Source organism: Podarcis vaucheri (assembly GCF_965113315.1).
Source record: "Podarcis vaucheri genome assembly, chromosome: 4".
NCBI lineage: Eukaryota > Metazoa > Chordata > Lepidosauria > Squamata > Lacertidae > Podarcis > Podarcis vaucheri.
The window spans coordinates 67,335,429-67,355,276 of record NC_138762.1 but is presented as its reverse complement, the minus strand read 5'-3'; the positions used below and the strand labels follow the sequence as shown (position 1 = coordinate 67,355,276).

At 41.2% G+C, this 19,848-nt stretch overlaps 1 protein-coding gene and 1 long non-coding RNA gene across 10 annotated transcripts in view; one reads left to right on the top strand and one right to left on the bottom strand.

The window, feature by feature from the left end:
- The window catches only part of MAP7D2 (MAP7 domain containing 2), a 50,825-nt gene extending 38,098 nt beyond the window's left edge, over positions 1-12,727 (bottom strand). For all 9 annotated transcript variants that reach the window (XR_014219142.1, XM_082220576.1, XM_082220578.1 and 6 more), the window contains exon 1: positions 12,500-12,727. Coding sequence is in view for 8 of the 9 variants with exons in the window: in XM_082220576.1 (XP_082076702.1) it covers positions 12,500-12,551 (52 nt within the window). In the remaining variant the exon portion in view is untranslated. The remainder of the gene's footprint in view (positions 1-12,499) is intronic.
- A 158-nt stretch (positions 12,728-12,885) lies between these two features.
- LOC309531240 lies at positions 12,886-19,438 on the top strand. The gene is made up of 2 exons (XR_014219167.1): positions 12,886-13,029; positions 15,197-19,438. It is a non-coding gene; the product is annotated as an uncharacterized lncRNA (long non-coding RNA).
- The last annotated feature ends 410 nt before the right edge of the window (positions 19,439-19,848 follow it).

The window sequence follows — 19,848 nt, the reverse complement described above, 5'->3', positions numbered from 1 at the left end:
TGAGAGAGGGTTCCCCCCCAATATCCATTATATCCATATTACTCTGAACAGGAGTGGCTAAATGGCTAAAACCCGGTAAAATGCTTGATTCATGGTTCTGTACTTCAGATTGGAAAACCAGATGGATCCTACAATGAAGATCTCTTCACAGATAGAGGTGTTTTTTTCCTTACAAAAAGCAAACAAAGCTCTAATTAAAACCATGACTGTTTAGTCACCCTCAATAACGCTGTGCTACAGAACAAACCACTGTATTGCTTTCAAAAACACACTTTCAAGCTCATAATCTGCTGGCACAGCATTTACTCAGCAATGCTGAATTGACATCTCTTACAGGGTGCAAGATAAGGACTAACCTTGAGAAGACTTCAGAGACTAATGGAAGGCCAAATGTACTTAACTGATGTTCTTAAATAAATAGAAATAAATGAAACATATCACAACATGGGCAGTGTGTTTTAGAATCTTGTTTTGAAATTTAAGACTTCTATTTCAATCACTACGAAAAAGTGTCTCTGAAGTGAGTGTTACCCAAACACCCACCTTGGCAATTTAATATACCATCAATGACAAAAAACAACAACCAGGCTGACACAAACAGTTAAAGGCATATTCAACATAGGGTTTTATTTACTTTTTTATTGTATCCTCTACTAAAATAATTATTCATCTTGGCATGTATACGGATGCACTACTAATATGTAAAGGGAGACAGCTGAGTTTGGACTAGAACAATGTGTTAGGTTCTTACTCAATATCATTTCCCTCTTTTATATAACCAAGTACTGACCAACACCCACATTTATTAGTTCAGGCGTCATCATACATTACTAAATAAAGCAATACGCTTTCTCCCTCACTTCTTGCTATATAATTAGTGTGAAACAAGTCACCCATTTCTTTGATGTTGTTGCTTTGTTATTTTAAACATGTGAACTGAAACAAACTGAAAGTGTATGAAGTGCTCTGTTACAACAATCTAAGAAATTATGACTATTAAACACAAATTCACAAAAAACCCCAAAGTGTATGAACAGGTAGCAGTTAAAATACAACCTTGCTTGAACACTTTTGATTCTAATTTGTTTTCTTAATTGGCTGACTAATTATTTTCTTAGCAGGATTTCCCAAAATGTTCGTTAGCCATCATAAAACATGTGCAAGGTGAGCTTCAGAGGTGCTCTGAGTGTGGCATTCTCATTCTTCCATATCTACAGCAGGGCAGTCCACCCTCTCAGACCAAGTGGTCCGCAAGAGTACTTTGACACAGAACCAGCCGCTGAATTAAATTTCCATATCAGAAATTAAAGTGTCCCCAATATAGTTAGTATTATTTAATATACGCAATTAGTATGTTTAATTGAATATCTATAATAAAATGAATATATTTAATATATTCACTTAGTAAAGAAAATTGAATACACAAACAGATGTATGTGCTTTCGTTAACAATGCTGCCAAAACAGGTGCTGCTCAGCTTCTCTGCCAGGTTAGCGGGACAGTGAGTAAGCAATAGGCTGCTGCAGCAAAGGGTGCAATGAAGGTGGCTCCAGAGAAGCCATACTGCCAATGTCACCAGTGGGTGACCAAAGCAGCATGGCGCGGACTCCATCTCTTGTAGCCAGCTGTGCAGGTACCCTGCAAGGACACTACAGAACAGCATGGCCTGCAGCCACCCCTTCCCTTGTCCACCAAGGGCCACCTGCGGCCAGCATGTAGGACCACCCTGATCTAGAGCCATTTATTCTGCAAGCCATTCTGTCTTGCACCTGTCTTCCTCCAAGGTATTCAGTACATTAAAGAATGACCACTTTTGATTTATTTGAGGTTCATGTACCTTGCAGGATGCAACCACTGTTAAATGGAACAATCTATATGGCTTAGCAAACCATAGTTAATGGAACAAAACCTTGACTTCCTATGGCTTACTTGGCATGAAACAGCCATGATCCCCAGCTCTGACACAATCCTAAGTCAGGGATGGTGGTTTGTTTCTCTGGTGCATTAATGTGGATGAGCAAGGAAGATGAGATCAGCATGTTCACAGGAAACCATTAAATATGGTTTATTATGGTACACTATGCAGATAAGACCAATGTGACTTGGGAATGCTTCTTTAAATCATATATTCTTCCACCAAAACCCTAATTCACAGAGGCAAGAACTGCAAACTTGTGAGGTCTTCCTTTGGGGCAGCCCTTGCTACTGGAGCAGCGTGAATATAGTGATTCAATTTCTAGTGGCAAGCCAGCAGTCCTTAGGCATTTTAAGCTAGCTGTTTTATTATGAAATGCAGGTAGAGCGGTATACTCAATGCTCCACGTGCCAGCCTCCTTCTTTGCCTCAAGTCTCAAACAGAGATTAGAACCACTCATTAAACTACCAACAGCATAACTGCAAAAGTGACTAGATTTCAAACCAAGACAAAAAACAGAATAAAAAACAAAACAACCTGGATAATCCAACATGTAAAAACACTGACAAATATTATATGGCATATAATGTCACCTTTGAAGTATGCAATCACATAAGGTATAACGTTATATAAAACCCTTGCTTCTATTTGACAAATTGTTCAAACTCACTGAATCAGATAGCTATCCATGTATGTTGGACAACTTCCCCCTTTAAAAATCTGTTGAAAGCACTTTCAGCAGGCAGCATCTTATTTCAGAATCAAGAACTTGTTTTCTTGCTGATGTAATTTTGTTTTGTTTTGCATCTTTGTTACACTCAGATCACTATGGTTTTTATAATATACTTATCATGAGAAAAGGACAAGTACACTACAGCGAACTCCCCATTTGTGCATGATTGGCATGTGTCCGACCACGGATATGCGATAGTCCTTTTCAGTACCCCAAAGGGGTGGGGGGTGGAGTCAGAACCGGATAGGTTTATGCACATCCCACTGATGTGCACAGTGCCCGTAAACGGGGATTGCCTGTGTACTAAATTAAAAACATCCAAGAGTTACCATTTACTTGTATTGCAGTGGCTGTGGTAGGATTAGCAGTCTTGCCCTATAGAACTTTTAAAAAAAAAACTTGAAACAAAAAGTTGACTTTTTATAGAGGTCAATTCCCCTTGGGTATTTCTGTCGAAGAACTAAGCTTCCATCAGAGTTATTCAAATTCAGTGTCTGCATAGTAGGTACTTTGCTACAGGCACTCCTTCCACATCAAGCTTCAATTAAGCCTTCATTAAAAGCAATGATTTCACCTCATGTAACTCCCTACTTTCCCTTTGATGAGAAGCCTTGTGGCAGAATGACTGCACGAGCCTGAACCTTCCTTCAGTTTGTCAGTTAAATTTCTGGCAGTTTTACACACTTGCTTTTATAACAACTGAACAAATTCATCCTGTGAAAAAGGAGACAGATGATCTAAAGGAGTAGGCTTGACCATCACATGCTGTGGTAGATGTTCTACTGCGGCACACACAAAAACTCTTGTGGCACCTTAAATACTAGTAAATTTATTGTGGATTAAGGTTTCATGAGCCAGAACCCTCTTCACCAGCTGAAAACTGTGGTCAGCTTGCTGTTATATGCCCCTTGAGTAAAAAGAGAATACAGTGGTACCTCTAGTTATGAACTTAATTCATTCCAGAGGTCCGTTCTTAACCTGAAACTGTTCTTAACCTGAAGCACCACTTTAGCTAATGGGGCCTCCTGCTGCCGCTGTACCGCCAGCACACAATTTCCATTCTCATCCTGGGGCAAAGTTCTCCACTCAAGGTAACTCTTCCAGGTAAGCAGAGTTTGCAACCTGAAGCATTTGTAACCTGAGGTGTTTGTTGCTCGAGGCACTACTGTAAAACTTGTTTAAACAAAGCAAGGTTTAAAATTTCAAGTGATGGAAGAGAGGAGGTGTAAGTATGCATATGTAAGTAGTTAAATTTTATTGTATGTATTTATTATATTATTATTTTCTAACATTATCAGCTGCTTTGGGCATGCATTGCCATGGATGAATTTCAATGCTATTTTACATGGTGTTAATTTATTGCATGCACTGTACAGTGGTACCTCAGGATGTGAATGAGATCCGTTCCGGAACCCCGTTCGCATCCTGAAGTGAACACAACCCGCAACTGCGTGCGTGTGAGTCGTGATTTGCCGCTTTCGTGCATGCCACCATTTTGACCATCTGCGCATGCGCAAGCGGCGAAACCCGGAAGTAACGCGTTCCGTTACTTCTGGGTTGCTGCGGAGTGCAACCTGAAAGCGCTCAACCTGAGGTATGACTGTACTTTTATTGCACATTTCTTCTGTAAAAATATGTATTAATGTTGGGATAAAAAGCAGATTAATAAATGATACCATGGAAAATGAAGATAACACATGTCACTGTACCTCACCAAGAATGTGTGTTCATTTGTTGTATTTTCAGATAAGAGAAACTAGATAATCCGTTCTTATCCATGGATCTTTCTACGTCCAGAATCACAAGCTATGTAAACAACTGAATATTTTAATACTAAGGAGCAATGGGAATGAGAGAGACATGATCTACCAACATTAACATGCATGTCTTCTGCCAAGAGCACCAACAGAATGTTTTCAAGCCTATGCTACTTCAGGAAAAATTGTGATGTCACGTGCAAGCTACCAGTTCAAACAGCAATTAAATTATCAAGTATTAAGTTTCAGCCAGTCCCAAATGGCAAACATTGAGAGTGGCTTTAGAAACAGGAGCTAACAAAACGTTAATAAAAAGCTGAAACACAGACACCAACTTAAAACTCTAATAACCTTACCAATAACTTATACACGGACTATGAACCATATGGTGCAGATATTACTGCAAATTTATTATGCTATTTTTGTGACATACAAATGAGATAAGAAGACTTGGTCTATTTATTTGTATTATGCATTAGTCCCATGATCCTTGTTTATAAAACCCAATTAGAAAAACCTCTTATAACCTAGATAATCTAGGTTGCATACATCGTCCATAGATCCTTATGCTTCTACAGTGGTACTTCTGGTTGCGAACGGGATCCGTTCCGGAGTCCCATTCGCAACACAAGCAGAATGCAACCTGCATCTGCACGTGCCGCATCTGCGCATTACGTCATTTTGCGCATCTGCGCATGCAGAGAAATCCAGAAGTAATGCTTTCCGGCACTTCCGGGTTGCCGCGGGACACAACCTGAAAAAAACGTATCATGAAGCAAACGCAACACGAGGTATGACTGTACACAGAACTGTAGATTCTACCTTCTTCAGAATATTTATATGATCATCATCAATTTGAGTTATTAACTGCCATTCATCATAAGGTCCCAGAGTTGTTGGCATCTGTTTATCTCGAGAGACAATGGAGTGTGCCTATGGGCTGAAGTGGCTGTGTTAGCAGCACCAAAGTGATTTCCTTTGGGCACAAGCCTGGGTAGCGAGTACGGAAGTCATAGGCGCCGACTCCATGGGGCCTGAGGGGGCCCGAGCCCCCTCAAAAATTTGTTTGGGGGGGCTCCGCCCCCCAATAATCTTGGGCACCCCTCCAGCAGAGCGCCACCGCCGCCCCTCCCCCAGCCCAAAATGCACAAGGTCGGGCTGCATGCCTCCTGCCCTCCCTCCCGAGCAAAAGCTCCACCCAATTTCCTTCAGAGCTGATTAATAGGCGCAGCACGCTCTCCCCTATTCGCTCACGAGGAGGCGGCGCCACTTTATCTGCATATTCATGAGCTTATTTATTATTCATGAGCTTTCGCGGGCTCCCCCAATATTTTTTATAAGTCGGCGCCCCTGACGGAAGTCCTGGTCTTCCCAGACCACAAGACTTCCCTCCTGGCCTCGCCGGTCTGGTCCAAAGGAAAACGTTTGGCAACAACTTGGCAGCAGGAGTTGCCGGAAGGAGGCGTATAAGGCGCCATCCAACTGTCTTAGGGGCTCCACTCTGGATTTGTGTAAGGTGTTTAACAGAACTTAACTGCTCACTAGGCAAAAGAAAAGAAGCCAAAGGTATTGGTGGCCAGACAGTGTAAAGATCCTGATGTTCCCTTTGTAGCTATTCAGCTCAAGCAAGGTCAACTTCAAACAAAATACTGTAATGTGACCGAGTTGCCCATATGAACAGTTTTTATCAGTGCAACATAGTAGATGGTGCAGGCCAGCTTTTAACCCGTATCTTCTTGCCTTAAAATGCTGCAAGTGCATTTTCCTTGGAACTAATCATGCATGGGCACAGCTGTCAGATAAATTCACTGGAGCATGTGGGAGTTTGCCTGGAATTCTAATGTCCAATCTTTTTTTCCTTTTTTTAATTTAAAAACATTCAGGGCTTTTAAAATTTTCTCCTGGAAAAAAGCTTTCACAACATATATATCTATCTATCCATATTAGTGCTACGTGCTCCTGTTAATGTCCAGCACTAGTGTGAAAAAGCTCCTTATGATGCAGAAGCAGGTCTCCTTGATAAACCCAACTGCATTCTTACTTGGAGAGATGTTTTTTAAAAGGAAGGAGGAAAACCTTTACAGGAGACAGTTAAGGTTACTGACAAATTTTCAAGGTCTAAAGGGTAAAACTGAACCTGCTACACAGTCTATGGGAAGGTAATCTCAATGGGCATTCCTTGAATTTTCTGTGTTTCACCAGCAAACACCCTTCTTTTTAAAGGAGGAAGATGCTGATCCACGTTACAAACTGCAGCCGTGATCAAATGGATTGTTTCAGCTCCAAACCAAATTGATTTTGTTATGATGAATAGAAGAAGGCAGTTGCCGAGCCGGAATTGATTACCACTCATCAGGAACAGTTGGGCTCCTCAGAAGAACTGTATACGTTTGAAATCAATATAATACATACAAAGGGAAGCAAGAGTCAGTTAGTTCTGGCAGGTTGAAACTATATCCTTGGTGGCTTTCCAGCTCTGATATGGCACAGACAATATTGCTGTATTATAATCTTGACTCATACCAATATTAGCATTTAGAGTTACTATTAAGGATTGCATGTCCTCTCTCTTTCAAAGACAGTATATATTCTAACATTTCAGAAGCAATGTATAGAATACGTCCTAAACACAATTGTAGTTGTTTTTCAAAAAAGACTCAAGTTTTCTGCATTTGAGAGCAATCCTTTCACAGTACGGTGAAACATAATGATCAGCTAGTTTTGAAAATGAGATGTAAGTATTATTACACATGGGCATCTAAAACCATGCATGTTAGTGACAGCTCCCCTGCATAATGAAAAGCTTCAATTACCATCTCAAACTAACAAAATTGCATACTCCTGGCAAAATACAAGGGGCAGAAAAAGGTGGGGAGAAGCCTAGCAACCAATTATAGCTATAGCAAGGCTCTAAAGTTTGCAAATGTCATTACATTAATTGAAAATATGGCAAAACCTGAGATGAAATACAACACCCCATCAAAGTTAGAAAAAGAAGTTCTCATTAATGAGAACAATATGGAATTAATGTCTACTGTTCAAAGAGAAAAAGCCACAATTCCACTGGCCATGCTCAAGTTCTTGAGCTGCACCAAAAGTAGTATTTTGAATCCCAGCCAAGTTATTTATTTTTTTAAGTGTGCATGCACACACACATATATCAATGATACTCACCTGAATTCATACCTGACTGAATGAGGCTTGCCTGCTTTTTCAGCAAAGCTTTTGCTAACCATCCTAACATCAGAGAACCTGGCTGCCCCCTCTTGCAATTTGACTCTAGCCCCATCCCTATTTGTCCATTCTCTACATTTGCCCCATCCTTTATCATTGTTATTTATTCCATTTATATACCATCCTTCATCCATCTTACAATAGACCAAAAACCTAACTGTACACACAAACCAATTTAACAATAGTATAACATACTAAAACTGGAACAATTACCAAATCACGGCAGCCAATACAGCCGTGATAAAAACATAGTCTTAATGGACTGCAATTCCTCTAAGAGTCATATCACAATGTTCTATACAGCTCCTGACCTACTTTATAATTTTAATAATTTTTAAAATTGTAGGAGTGAAGCATACCCTAAAGTGCCATTTACAATTCTCACATAGTAAAAGGACTGTACTATTTCATTAACATTCTCAAACATTTCTGTAACGTAAATATTCCAGTAAAGACAAAGGTTTTGCTTTTTCAATTTGTTCCACACTAAATATTAAAGAAATGTTTTTTTTTTACAGCGCAACCCTTTAATACACACTGAATGGATGAAAAAAATGTGTGATGTGTATTCCCTACATAAACAGGCTTACATTATATAAAAATGTTAAGTTTGGTAAACTGCTCAGTAACCTATAAAACCACCTTCAAGGGAAGCTCTAACTCCTTAAACCTGTATGGTGTTAGTGAATTCAGCAGAGCTACCCAGTGAAGAAGTCAGTGAGTAACTGAGGAAGGTGCACACACATATTCAGCTAAAACAAAGAAATCTGGTCATTCTTCCTAATATATTACAGGGGCTTGGGGTCTCTCGCAACGATATAAAAATGGAAACACACTTTCTTTCAGGCAACACATTAGTGCTGATCAACTACACAGGTTAGCATTTTAATAATGTACTGTAATTCTTTATTTCAAATACAGATGAGCTGAGCAACTTCCTGAACATCTTTCATACTGATGATCCTGCATTACCAGCTGAATGTTGTATTCAGTAGGGAATTCCCACAAGCTGATCCGCAAATCACACTGAACTAAATGAAATCGAGAAAACTAAGGCGGAAATCCTATGCACAAAGACCCTGCCGAACACCGTGAAACTTTCATCTGAGTAATCATGCATAAGATTGCACTCTTAATTTTCAGTAAGATTTCTGACTTTACATTTGCTTCTGACAAAGCCAGAATTCATAGTAAAGCAAATAATGCAACCAAGAAGGCATGGCTTTGTATACAACTACGGCTTGTATTTTCCATAGAACATGTGAAATAGGAATCCCAGAGTAACAGTTTAAATAAAAAATTGTGGTTTGTGTTCCTAAAATAGCTCATACAACACAAATGTACCTGTCTAAAAGTTCATCGTAAGCCTGGATTTACAGGGTGGACCAGGAGAGACGCACACCATTCGCTTCAGGCTGTTGTATTTAATGGCTACTTGTGAAAATAATAGTTTACAGTGAAATGGTGTGCCTAACTAACTCAACTAAGGCTGGATTCAAAGGTCAGCTTTTAAACCAAACGTCTCACATACTTTTTCAATTTATCCAATGCTACAGGCATATATACATATTTTGGTTTTTCCTCAGCTCATAGGCTAATCAGTGCTCAGAGGATGAAGGAACATAGGAATCAATAGATTTGTTGGAATCTGTTTATAGAAAATAAAATATGTATGACACAAAATATCTCTGGGACTTCCTCTTCAGAGAGATGCTGAACTACTTTTCTTTAAACAATATTTTGGTCAATTGATAGTACAGTAGTTAGTTATTGCTTATTGTAGTTTTTTAATCATTTAGTCGTGTCCGACTCTTCATGACCCCATGGACCAGAGCACGCCAGGCACTCCTGTCTTCCACTGCCTCCTGCAGTTTGGTCAAACTCATGCTGGTAGCTTCGAGAACACTGTCCAACCATCTCATCCTCTGTCGTCCCCTTCTCCTTGTACCCTCAATCTTTCCCAACATCAGGGTCTTTTCCAGGGAGTCTTCTCTTCTCATGAGGTGTATTGGAGTATTGGAGCCTCAGCTTCAGGATCTGTCCTTCCAGTGAGCACTCAGGGCTGATTTCATTAAGAATGGATAGATCTGATCTTCTTGCAGCCCACTGGACTCTCAAGAGTCTCCTCCAGCCCCATAATTCAAAAGCATCTATTCTTCGGCGATCAGCCTTATTTATGGTCCAGCTCTCACTTCCATACATCACTACTGGGAAAACCATAGCTTTTACTATACGGACCTTTGTTGGCAAGGTGATGTCTCTACTTTTTAAGATGCTGTCTAGGTTTGTCATTGCTTTTCTCCCAAGAAGCAGGCGTCTTTTAATTTCGTGACTGCTGTCACCATCTGCGGTGATCATGGAGCCCAAGAAAGTAAAATCTCTCACTGCCTCCATTTCTTCCCCTTCTATTTGCCAGGAGGTGATGGGCCCAGTGGCCATGATCTTAGTTTTTTTGATGTTGAGCTTCAGACCATATTTTGTGCTCTCCTCTTTCACCCTCATTAAAAGGTTCTTTAATTCCTCCTCACTTTCTGCCATCAAGGTTGGCTTATTGTATAGGGTAGGGTTTTTAAAGTCAAGAACTTGAACACACACATATACATTTGAAAGTGATAGGGCTTTTGCTGCCATCTTTAACTAACTGGTTTACTGTGCAATGGGCTTGAAGTGAAGAAAATGAATTTAAAGTAAAACAATTAATGTAGTGACTATTCTGGAATTTGTATTCGATACCCATAATGAATCAATGTAGGTCACTACCTACAAAAGCTTGTGTCACAAGAAGTCACGAAAATGCTATCACACTACTGTAGCACTGAAACTTTCCTAAAATTTGCATGAAGCTAGTCATCCTTTAGGGCAGTGTTTCCCAACCTGTGGGTCATGACCCACAAATGGGTCACAAAGCCGGTGCAAGTGGGTCACAGACACAGGTAAACCCAAAATAATTGCTTTTAATCCTTAACAAGCATGATGAATACTACTTACAACTGTGTCTCTTACAACTTGCACCCAAACACTGCAAGTGTGTGAGTCTTACATTCTAACATTTGGGAACTGCTGGCTGGGGGCAGATGCTGTGATAGTTCACGAGAAGGTACTCAATAAAGGGAGTTTGTTTGAGTGACTATTACAGCTCTCCTTTGATGCACAGGAATATCTTCAAAGCAGATGGTTAGTGTTCTTAAAAAGTTATTCGGTTTTGTTGTGGGAATTTAGGTTCTCTAAACATTTCAACAAAATTCAATTAATAGGGGTGCGTTGTGTAAATTTTGCCTCAAGCAATGGTGATAAAATAGGTAATCTTATAATGAAAATGCCCCAAAGTAACTGTCACCAAAGACACAAAGCCCAAAATTATTGTGATAATAAATTGACGGATTGCCATACTAAGGAAATTTGGACTTGTGGGTCTCCCATAGAGTCACATTCAAAACCTAGGTAAGTCTGGTCAGTGCCTGGATGGGTTCCTGCATAGAAGCCACATGGACACCAGGCCACCTTGAATTCCACAATAGAAGAATTGTGAGATATAAATGTAATAATACAAGATCCATGTCAGAATTTAAGAAACCAAAGTGGAGCACCATTTTGCTGGGCAGCCTTCTGAGCTGCAGCGACTGACTGATGAAAACTTAACTGATTGAAAAAATTAGACTTCTTATCACCAGCATTTACAGTACTATCTGCTAAATTCAAAGCATGCTAGATCTTTGAAGAGGTAGCCAAGTTTTAGAAAGGAGCCTGTTATTTATTTGTTTGTTTGTTTGTTTGTTTGTTTTGTTTCTCTGCCCACACAGGACAGTCCAAAGCATTGGTGGAACTGGCCTGAGTCCCAAGTCCCCTGGTTAAAAGCAGAACCTCAAGTATCCGGCAACACGCTCCATGATTGTGTAATTTGTCTCTTGTGCTTGGATCCGCCTCGCAGCACCAATCCAACAGGTTTAAACGACATAAAGAGACATGTAAAGACGCCACACAAAAAAAGCATTATTTTGGAATCAAAATATGCACCTCTGCATATTTAACCAAGTAACATTAGCCTCGCAGGAGACATTACCATTTTACACTCCCCTTTCCAGTGAACACCAAAGACAGCCTTGTTTTACAACCAAGGAGACCATACACCATTAAAGCACTAAAAGGTTTCGTCTGCTGGTAAAAGAGAATACAAAAGCCCTAACAGCACAGCGATCCTTTCCTGTCGTTTTACTGCCCGCCTCGTGTTTCCTATGACAGCGAGTCAGCAAAGGAGCGTTATTGATGCCTGGGTAAAGAAGACCCACCGCCCAAACGTTGATTTTCGCCTAGTTTCTCCCTCCGATTTGATGTGCTATCTTTCACCTTCCCCAATTCCCAGCAACAAAGCTCTCCTGCAAAAAAAAACAAAAAACACCCTACATCTTCCAGGCCATCCTCTTCCTCGCCTGGGGTGAGGCCTCCCATCATCCTTACAATAGCCTCTCCAGTACAACCCCCCCCCCCGAAAGGCTTGGTTGTGGCGCCTTCCCGGCTCCGGCTATGCTACGATTCCCAGCGCGCCCGCTTGCCAAATGTCACCGCACACACCCACCCCTTGCAAATAAATCACGCTGCCACACGGAGACTGGCGGCGGCCGCGGCAACACCACGTTGCAGCATGGAGGGCAAGGAGCACGGAAGGGCACCTGCCCGGCCCCCTCGCAGCTTTCACCCGCCCTCCACTGAGGTGGGTGGCTGGGTGTACAAGGGGGGGAACGCAGCAAAGTGTCTTCTCTGCAAAGTAAAAAATACAAAAATAAAAAAGCAAGCAGAGCACCTTCCCACAAACCACACCTCCCGGGTCACACACACACACACACACACACACACACGTCCTACCTGACGCCCGTGGGTACGAGGGAGACGTCCGCGTTGGCCCCGGCTCCGCCATCTTCCTCCTCCTCCTCCGGCGCGCTAGCTGCGGTTTACTTTCCTCCGCGGCTGGGCACGGGAGCTGGAGAGAATAATGCTTTGCCGCACAGGCGCACTTGCCCGCTTCGGCACGACACCTGACGCTGCCTTGTGGCGCTGGGGAGGCGGGAAAAGGCGAAGGAGTGCCGGGGCTGAGGAGAGAGGCGGGAAGGGCCGTTTGCCGCTCGCTACGACGGCTTGTGTGGAAAAAAATAAAGCGGGGCGACCACGCCGCTCCCGGCGCCTCCCAGGTGCTCGTTGCCTCTTTCTCGCTCGCGCTCTGGCGAACGTGTGGCAACCTGCTCTCGTGCTCCTATCCCTCCTTTCCCTGCCCGAGGCGAGCAGCGCAGCCGCGCCTGTTCCACGGGCTCGTCGAGGTCGCGCCCAAGGAAAGCCGCGCGCCCGCGCGCGCGCCCCTCTCCAACCCTGGGAGATGGAGCTGCTCCTCCTGGGACAAGGCGAGCGCGTTTAACGCCCAGGGTGGCCGCAGAGGGAGGGAGGGAGGGAGGCGCAGCTTCTTCCCTGCGGGCTAGTGGGCTGTTTCCTTGAAGGGCCGCCGCGCAACCTGGGCTGGAAGAAGCACGTGCCTTCTTTCCGCTCAATGGGAAGTTTAAAACAAAACCGGCAGGCGAGGAGAGATGGGAAGCGGCGCGTCCTAAGCCAGGAGACGTGTTGGGGCAGGAGCGCTTCCCTCTCGGGTTTGGAGTCTTCCAAAAAAACAAGGTTTATTGTGCTTCGCACACGATTATGGTTAGTTATTATGGCACTGCCCACAAGATTTACTTCTGAATAACTGAGTTTTGGTAGGATTTCCCTCAAGCCAGGAACTGTACAATGTATGGTGAATCCCAGGTGTACACAATGGGAACATTTCCTGAGGATAGTCTTACATGTCTGACCTCGGAGAAGCATCCCATTGCCTGCTGCCTTTTCCTGTTGACTCAGAACTGAGGCTGCAAATTTTCACCATGTCTACTCAGAAGTCCCATCGGATTCAATAGGCCTTACTCCCTAGTAAGTGGGTGAGGACTGAGTCTCTGCGAACAAGGAGGAGAGGATCTCATCCACTTTGGTTATTTAAAGTGCCAACACCAGGGGTAACATAGCTATGAACTATCTCCATGCAGGAGCCAGAAGGAATCGGAGCCCAGAAAGCACAAGTAGCTCCTTCCCGCAATGCCTCTCTTGCCAAAAAACGCTCCCCACCCCACAAAAGGCAGTCACCTCGTGCCAGAAAAACTAATTGCTGGATTTACTTGAAAGGCAGCACAAGAAATTACCTCACTGCATTTTAAGCCAGTAATGTGTACATGCCGTAAGATTTTGGAGCAAAAGCCCATTCCTTAATGTTAACTAACCCTATGTATAACTGGAATGATGACAATCCTACCTTACCTTTCCGCCTCATTTTCCTCTTCTGGTTTCACTTGTGTTTTAAATTGTAACCCTCTTGTACTAGAGAGTGACCTCTCATTCTTTATTAAATGCCATCTACTGTACATGGATGGCACTTGACTTAATACTACAACACATTGCACAGCTTTGGGGCATTAACAATTCTGAAGCATTTTATAAGGGACAGCCTCTCCTGGGCAGAGATTTACAAATGTTCAAAGCTTATTTCAAGTGTGATGTGAAAACTTCAATTCCTAATTCAGGTTGCTTATGCACCTACTTTGAAGAAGGAATGGGGAGCCACTTTCAACTTCATAAGGGATCCCCTCAACTGAGTTGGATTGGATAGAGCTGAAATTGGAAAGGAAGACAAGTAACCCTTCTCCTTGTGAGCAGAACTGGCTTCTATTTGTAGATGGAGCAGTTTGAATCCTAGCCAAAATATAATGAATTATTGAAGATTCTTTGTGCAGATATTGGGAACTCACTATACATTAGACAATCTTCTAATATGGCTCAAGGTCTCCTAAATGAGCCCCATGGGATGAGCGTTACCATATTTTTTCCTATTAATTTTTCAGCCTTAGGCCATTCTACTACATGTAACAATCCATTTGTTAATTGATTTACATGATCAAGCTTTTTCATAGATTTTTGTGCGTAGCTGAGAGAAAACTATTGCTTTCCACCAAGTAGTTAGGATTAATTGAAACATTCCTTGCTAGAATTAAGTACTGTAAGTACTGTAAACCTTTTGCTTGTCAACAAAACGACGCAAAAGTGTGGCAAAAACGGTAGATTTATCTTGCACTCATGCTGATCTTAAAATGGGAGTGTTTATTGGGAAATGACGGGAAGTTCATACAGGAAAATATCACCTTCTCCCCATCATTGCAAAAGTATGCTAATTTATAGCGGACCTTTGCAAGCTCAGAAGTATAGACATAATTTTAATTTTTTATAATAAAAACCCTAAGCCTGAAAAAATCTAAGTAACACAGGTCTGTACAAATGCCTAGGCTTAAAAGGTCAGTAACCTAAATTATTACCAAGATAGATTCACTTCCTACAAAAGAAATTAGACCACTGTGTGTCTTTGCTGGATTAGTTTCATAGTTGTGTTTTCTTATGAGAGCTTACCAATTTTAACCAAGGAACGTAATCCAGTGTTGTACAAGTTTAAGTTTGCTGGCACAATGGAACTTTACAATCCTCTTCTCTATCCTGCAGACTCCCTAGAGCCCCCAAAAATTGTTCTAGAGAGTCCCACAACCTTTTGGAACAGATTTTGAGAGCACTGAAGTGGGAAAATATGAAGTTCTGTGTGAACAGATGTGTTCTGCTCATGTACAGACCATGCTGGATACAACCCAAAATGTTTTCACAGCATAGTCCTGCACTTATTGGCAGTAGTTCTACAATCTTGAACAAGTTCCATGCAGCTTCTCCATGCAGTGGTTATAACGTGTATAGCTGCTCAGCATATGGATTACCAGCATTGCATAGCAACTCTCTACAGTATGTCAAGGAGTAACATTGTTGACCCCAAACAAGATTAAGGGCTGTAGTAAAGTCACCACATTAGCACAAAGATTTCTGCCTGTACAAAAAGACTTCCTTCTCCCTCCATGCCCATCCCTAAATCTGTTCTGAGGGCTCCTCCAAACCTCTGGAGCAGATTAGGGGTCGAAGATGGGAAGAAAGTTCTGTTGCACAGGTGGAAGACCTTGAACCAATGAGACAGCTGTTGGATACACCCTAAGTGTTTGTTCTTTGATAAATGAGCCTACTGCAGAGGAAGGAAGATCAAATTACCTGGACCGTCCCTTTCTAGATTTATACTACAAATTCATAAACTCTCCACAACCACTCCCACCTACAGTTGTAGTCATTCTATAAATTCATCTACCATTTCCTAATATTTTCAATTAATAAATACTGGAGTTCATTAATTCAGCCTCCCAATAGAATATATTTATTTGTATCACAATGGACAGAAAGAACCAATTAGAGTAGGTATTATGTAATGGCTACAAGTGGCAGCTGGGAGGTTTCGGTTCAAGTCAGCACCATTCCACATAATTGCCAATAAAAAATAAAAAAATCATCCTTAATCCACTCTCACTGTGAATGCAGTATGTTTGAAGGGGAAGGGGATCTGAGAGCAGATAAGCAACTGGAAAAGAGAGTAATTGTGATTATTGAGTAGGGGAAGCCACCAAAAGGGACAGCTAAACTTCTGCTATACCCAAAAGTTAATAATTCATACTAATACAGTTCTAGGTCTGTTTGGTTTTTTAGAACTATAGACTGAGTAGTGTTAGACCTGTTAGCAATTTAAATTAGGTCTGTTTTTTCATTCATAGAAATCATTTTGTGTTCCAGTAATCCTCAAACCTAAGCCGCAGTAACAACTTATATGATCCATGTATATTTCACAACACTGGAGATTGTAGGAACTATATGTATGAGCTAATATTTTACACTTTAGATTGTTCATGAGAAGACACAACTCACATCTGAAAACCCGTTATAAGAGCTAGATGTTGACAAATAGCATTGCTGTAAGAACTACTCCTGTGTTAGACAATTTGTATGCACTACTAAGTGGTTACGTCATTTCAGACAACACTGCTATTCAACAGGGTTTCATGTCTTTTTAATTAAACCACCATAATGAACTTAGGTACATAGTCTCAACTATACATTACCAGCATACTGCATTATTCCTTGGCATTAAGCTTTTTCCTTCTCAACAAGGAAACAGGTTATATTCATGCCCTTAAAAATCAAACTACTGTTAGAACTGAATACATGCACAAAATTTACATCTTGTAAAGAGGAGGAAAAGTCAATTTACATCAAACCAACCAATCTTATGTTGCTGTGATTATCAAATGGGTTAATTCACATACTGCCTTGAATTAAGTTCCTTGAAGGAAAAGTGGGATAAATGAGTCATCAACATCACACAGCTGCCCTGATGCTAGAAATTACTTGCTGGATCATAGCTAGTGATTGGATCATAACCAGAAGTGGGAGCTTAAGTTAGAAGATGTGGTAGAACTCAGTGGCAAATATGTAAAGCAGGAGTGGGAAGCCTGTGGTCTTCCAGTTGTAGTCCAACAACATGTTGAGGACCACTGGTTCCCTAATTTTAACATATAAAACCCAAGGTCCAACCCCTGATATCTCCAGTTTTAAAAAAAGAATTTGAGGCTGTTTTAAGAATCAGAATTAGGACAGAGAAATACCCGCTATCTAACATATTCTTTTTTTTTGGATTTAAATTTTTATTGTTAAGAAAATATTTATTTGTTAAAAACCCTTATATCTTTCCCTGGGAGAAATCTGACTGGAACTGGAGAGCATCTGGTTTATGATGAAATGAGGATAAGAATGTGTAAATGTCCAAATTGGAACAGGGTAGAAATAGTCAATGGCAGTGCAGTGGGATGATAGCCAGCCAGAAGTCCATAGCCATAAAGGAAAAATCCACATGACAGACATTTGGAGAGGGACCCTACGTATTGAAAGAATGAGTGGAATAGAGTTCCATCTTTATTTAAATCCAATAGGAAGGGAAAGGTGTTGCTCTGGAATATGGTCAGAAAATTAAAAGGGGGATACAACTCCCCAGAACCATTGTGTGTGAGTGATAATAGCAAGCCTCCAAAGTTATTTAGTACTGAAAATGCACTAACATTCCCCTGAGCAAAAGGCCCAGGGTGATCTGGGCCCTAGCTACTTGGTCCTAAAACTGACCAGATGGGAAATGACACAGAACTTAATCTTAAGTGGCACCCAGGACCTGTTGTGAGATGCAAGTGTTAAACCATTTGGAAACTACAGTACTACAGCTCTATCAAATTCATTACATATTGAAGCAGACAATTGCCAAGAAAGTCCAACAAAAGCATTATTTGACTTCTAAAAGGAACACTGTAGAATTTTGTTGAGGGATTGGTGAAAAAAAAGTTTGAAAAGGATAGTTAAGAGCGGGCTTCCTCAAACTTGGCCCTTCAGGTGTTTTTAGCCTACAACTCCCATGATCCCTAGGTAGCAGGACCAGTGGTCAGGGATGATGGGAATTGTAGTCTCAAAACATCTGGAGGGCTGAGTTTGAGGAAGCCTGGTCAAGAGGGTCAAATCTCTATAAGTGGCTTGGGAGCTATTAAAACACAATACACAGAAGCTCAGCTAAAATATATAACACAGATCTGCAAAATTATGACCAAAGCTATGAGGATGCCAAAGGGTTAACAAGCAGAGACAAGAGGCAAAAAGACACTCTTTTCAGAAAACAGAAGTTGCCTAAATGAGGATAACAAAAAGGAACACAAACTTTGGCAAAAAAATACAAGCAGACAAAAAGGAATTAAAAGGATTATGAGGACTGTATTGCTAGAAACTTTAAGACCAACAATAAAACATTTTATAAATACATTAAGAGACATTCTAGGGAGACAGTTGGACCTTCGCACAACAAACGAGTCCAAGGTGTGCTAAAAGAGGAGGAGGAGATTGCAGGGAACCTAAACCAATCCTTTGCATCTGTTTTCACTGCCAAGTTGTAGATCCCTGTGTCTCATAATGGAGAAACATAAGTAGTGGGGACTTCCTGAAGAAATTTGTATTGGGACCTGTGCTTTTTAGCTTGTGCATTACTGATCTAGAGTTAGGGGTGAGCAGCAAGGTAGCCAAATTTACCGAGACACCAAAATATTTAGCGCTGCAAACCAAGTCAGATATTGAGACTCCAAAAGAAACTCTTCAGACTGGGGAAATAGGCACTAAAATGGCAAATGTAGTTCAGTGAAAAGAACTGTAAGATTATGCATACTATGGCAAATATATGTAAATATATCTCCTCACTTCACATACATGAATGGCGTCTGAACTGGCATAGCCTGACCAGGAAAGAAATCTTGTGACATAGTGGATAGTTCAATGAAAATGTCAACCCAATGTGAAATAGCTGTGAAAATGGTGAATTCTGTGTTAAGGATCATTAGGAAAGGGATCAAAAATAATGTATTTATACAAATCTATGGTGCAACCACATTTGGAATACCTTGCACAGTTCTGGTCAGTGCATCTCAATAATATTTTACAACTTGATATGGTACAAAAAAGGGGAGGGCAGCCAAAATCATCCATGGGGATGGATCAACTGCACTATGAAGAAAGATTACATATGGGGTTTTTTAGTTTGGAAAATGGGCAAGCAGGCAACAAACACACAACAGAGGTATATTATGCATTGGGTGAAGAAAGTAGATGTAGAGCAGGGAGAGGGTTTCTTTTCTTACATCCTGCTTGTAGGCTTCCCATAGGCATCTGATTGGTTGCTGTGGGAAGCAGGATGCTGCACGAGACAAGTCCTGATCTAGCATATATTCTTATTCTAGCATTATCAGAAACATTGTCAGTGGCAAGACTTCCACGATCTCATGTCCATTAAATGCTTCTTCTAACCAAGCATGTACATTGTAATGCTATTAAAAAGCATGCTTAAACTGTTGTCTTAAATCAGTCTAAGACCAAGTAGCCAATCTATCCCACACATAAAATATACAATGTGTGCAACACATTGTACACACAGGTATACAGGTTTTGTGAATTTTAACCCCCACACCTCTTTCCTCCCTCGTTTACAAAGAATAAAATACACACTAACACCAAAACGTTTACTTCATCTGATATCAAATACTCACAAGGCAAGCAATATACGAACTTCAGTAACTTTGAGCAGAACCTCCACCCCACCAACTTCAAAACTCAATGAGCAGTTCCACTTCTGAAATTCTTGTTTTCTCAGTTAAAAAACTTTAGCTGCATAACAAAATTTAAGAACTTGAGTTTTCTATGAAAACTGTTGT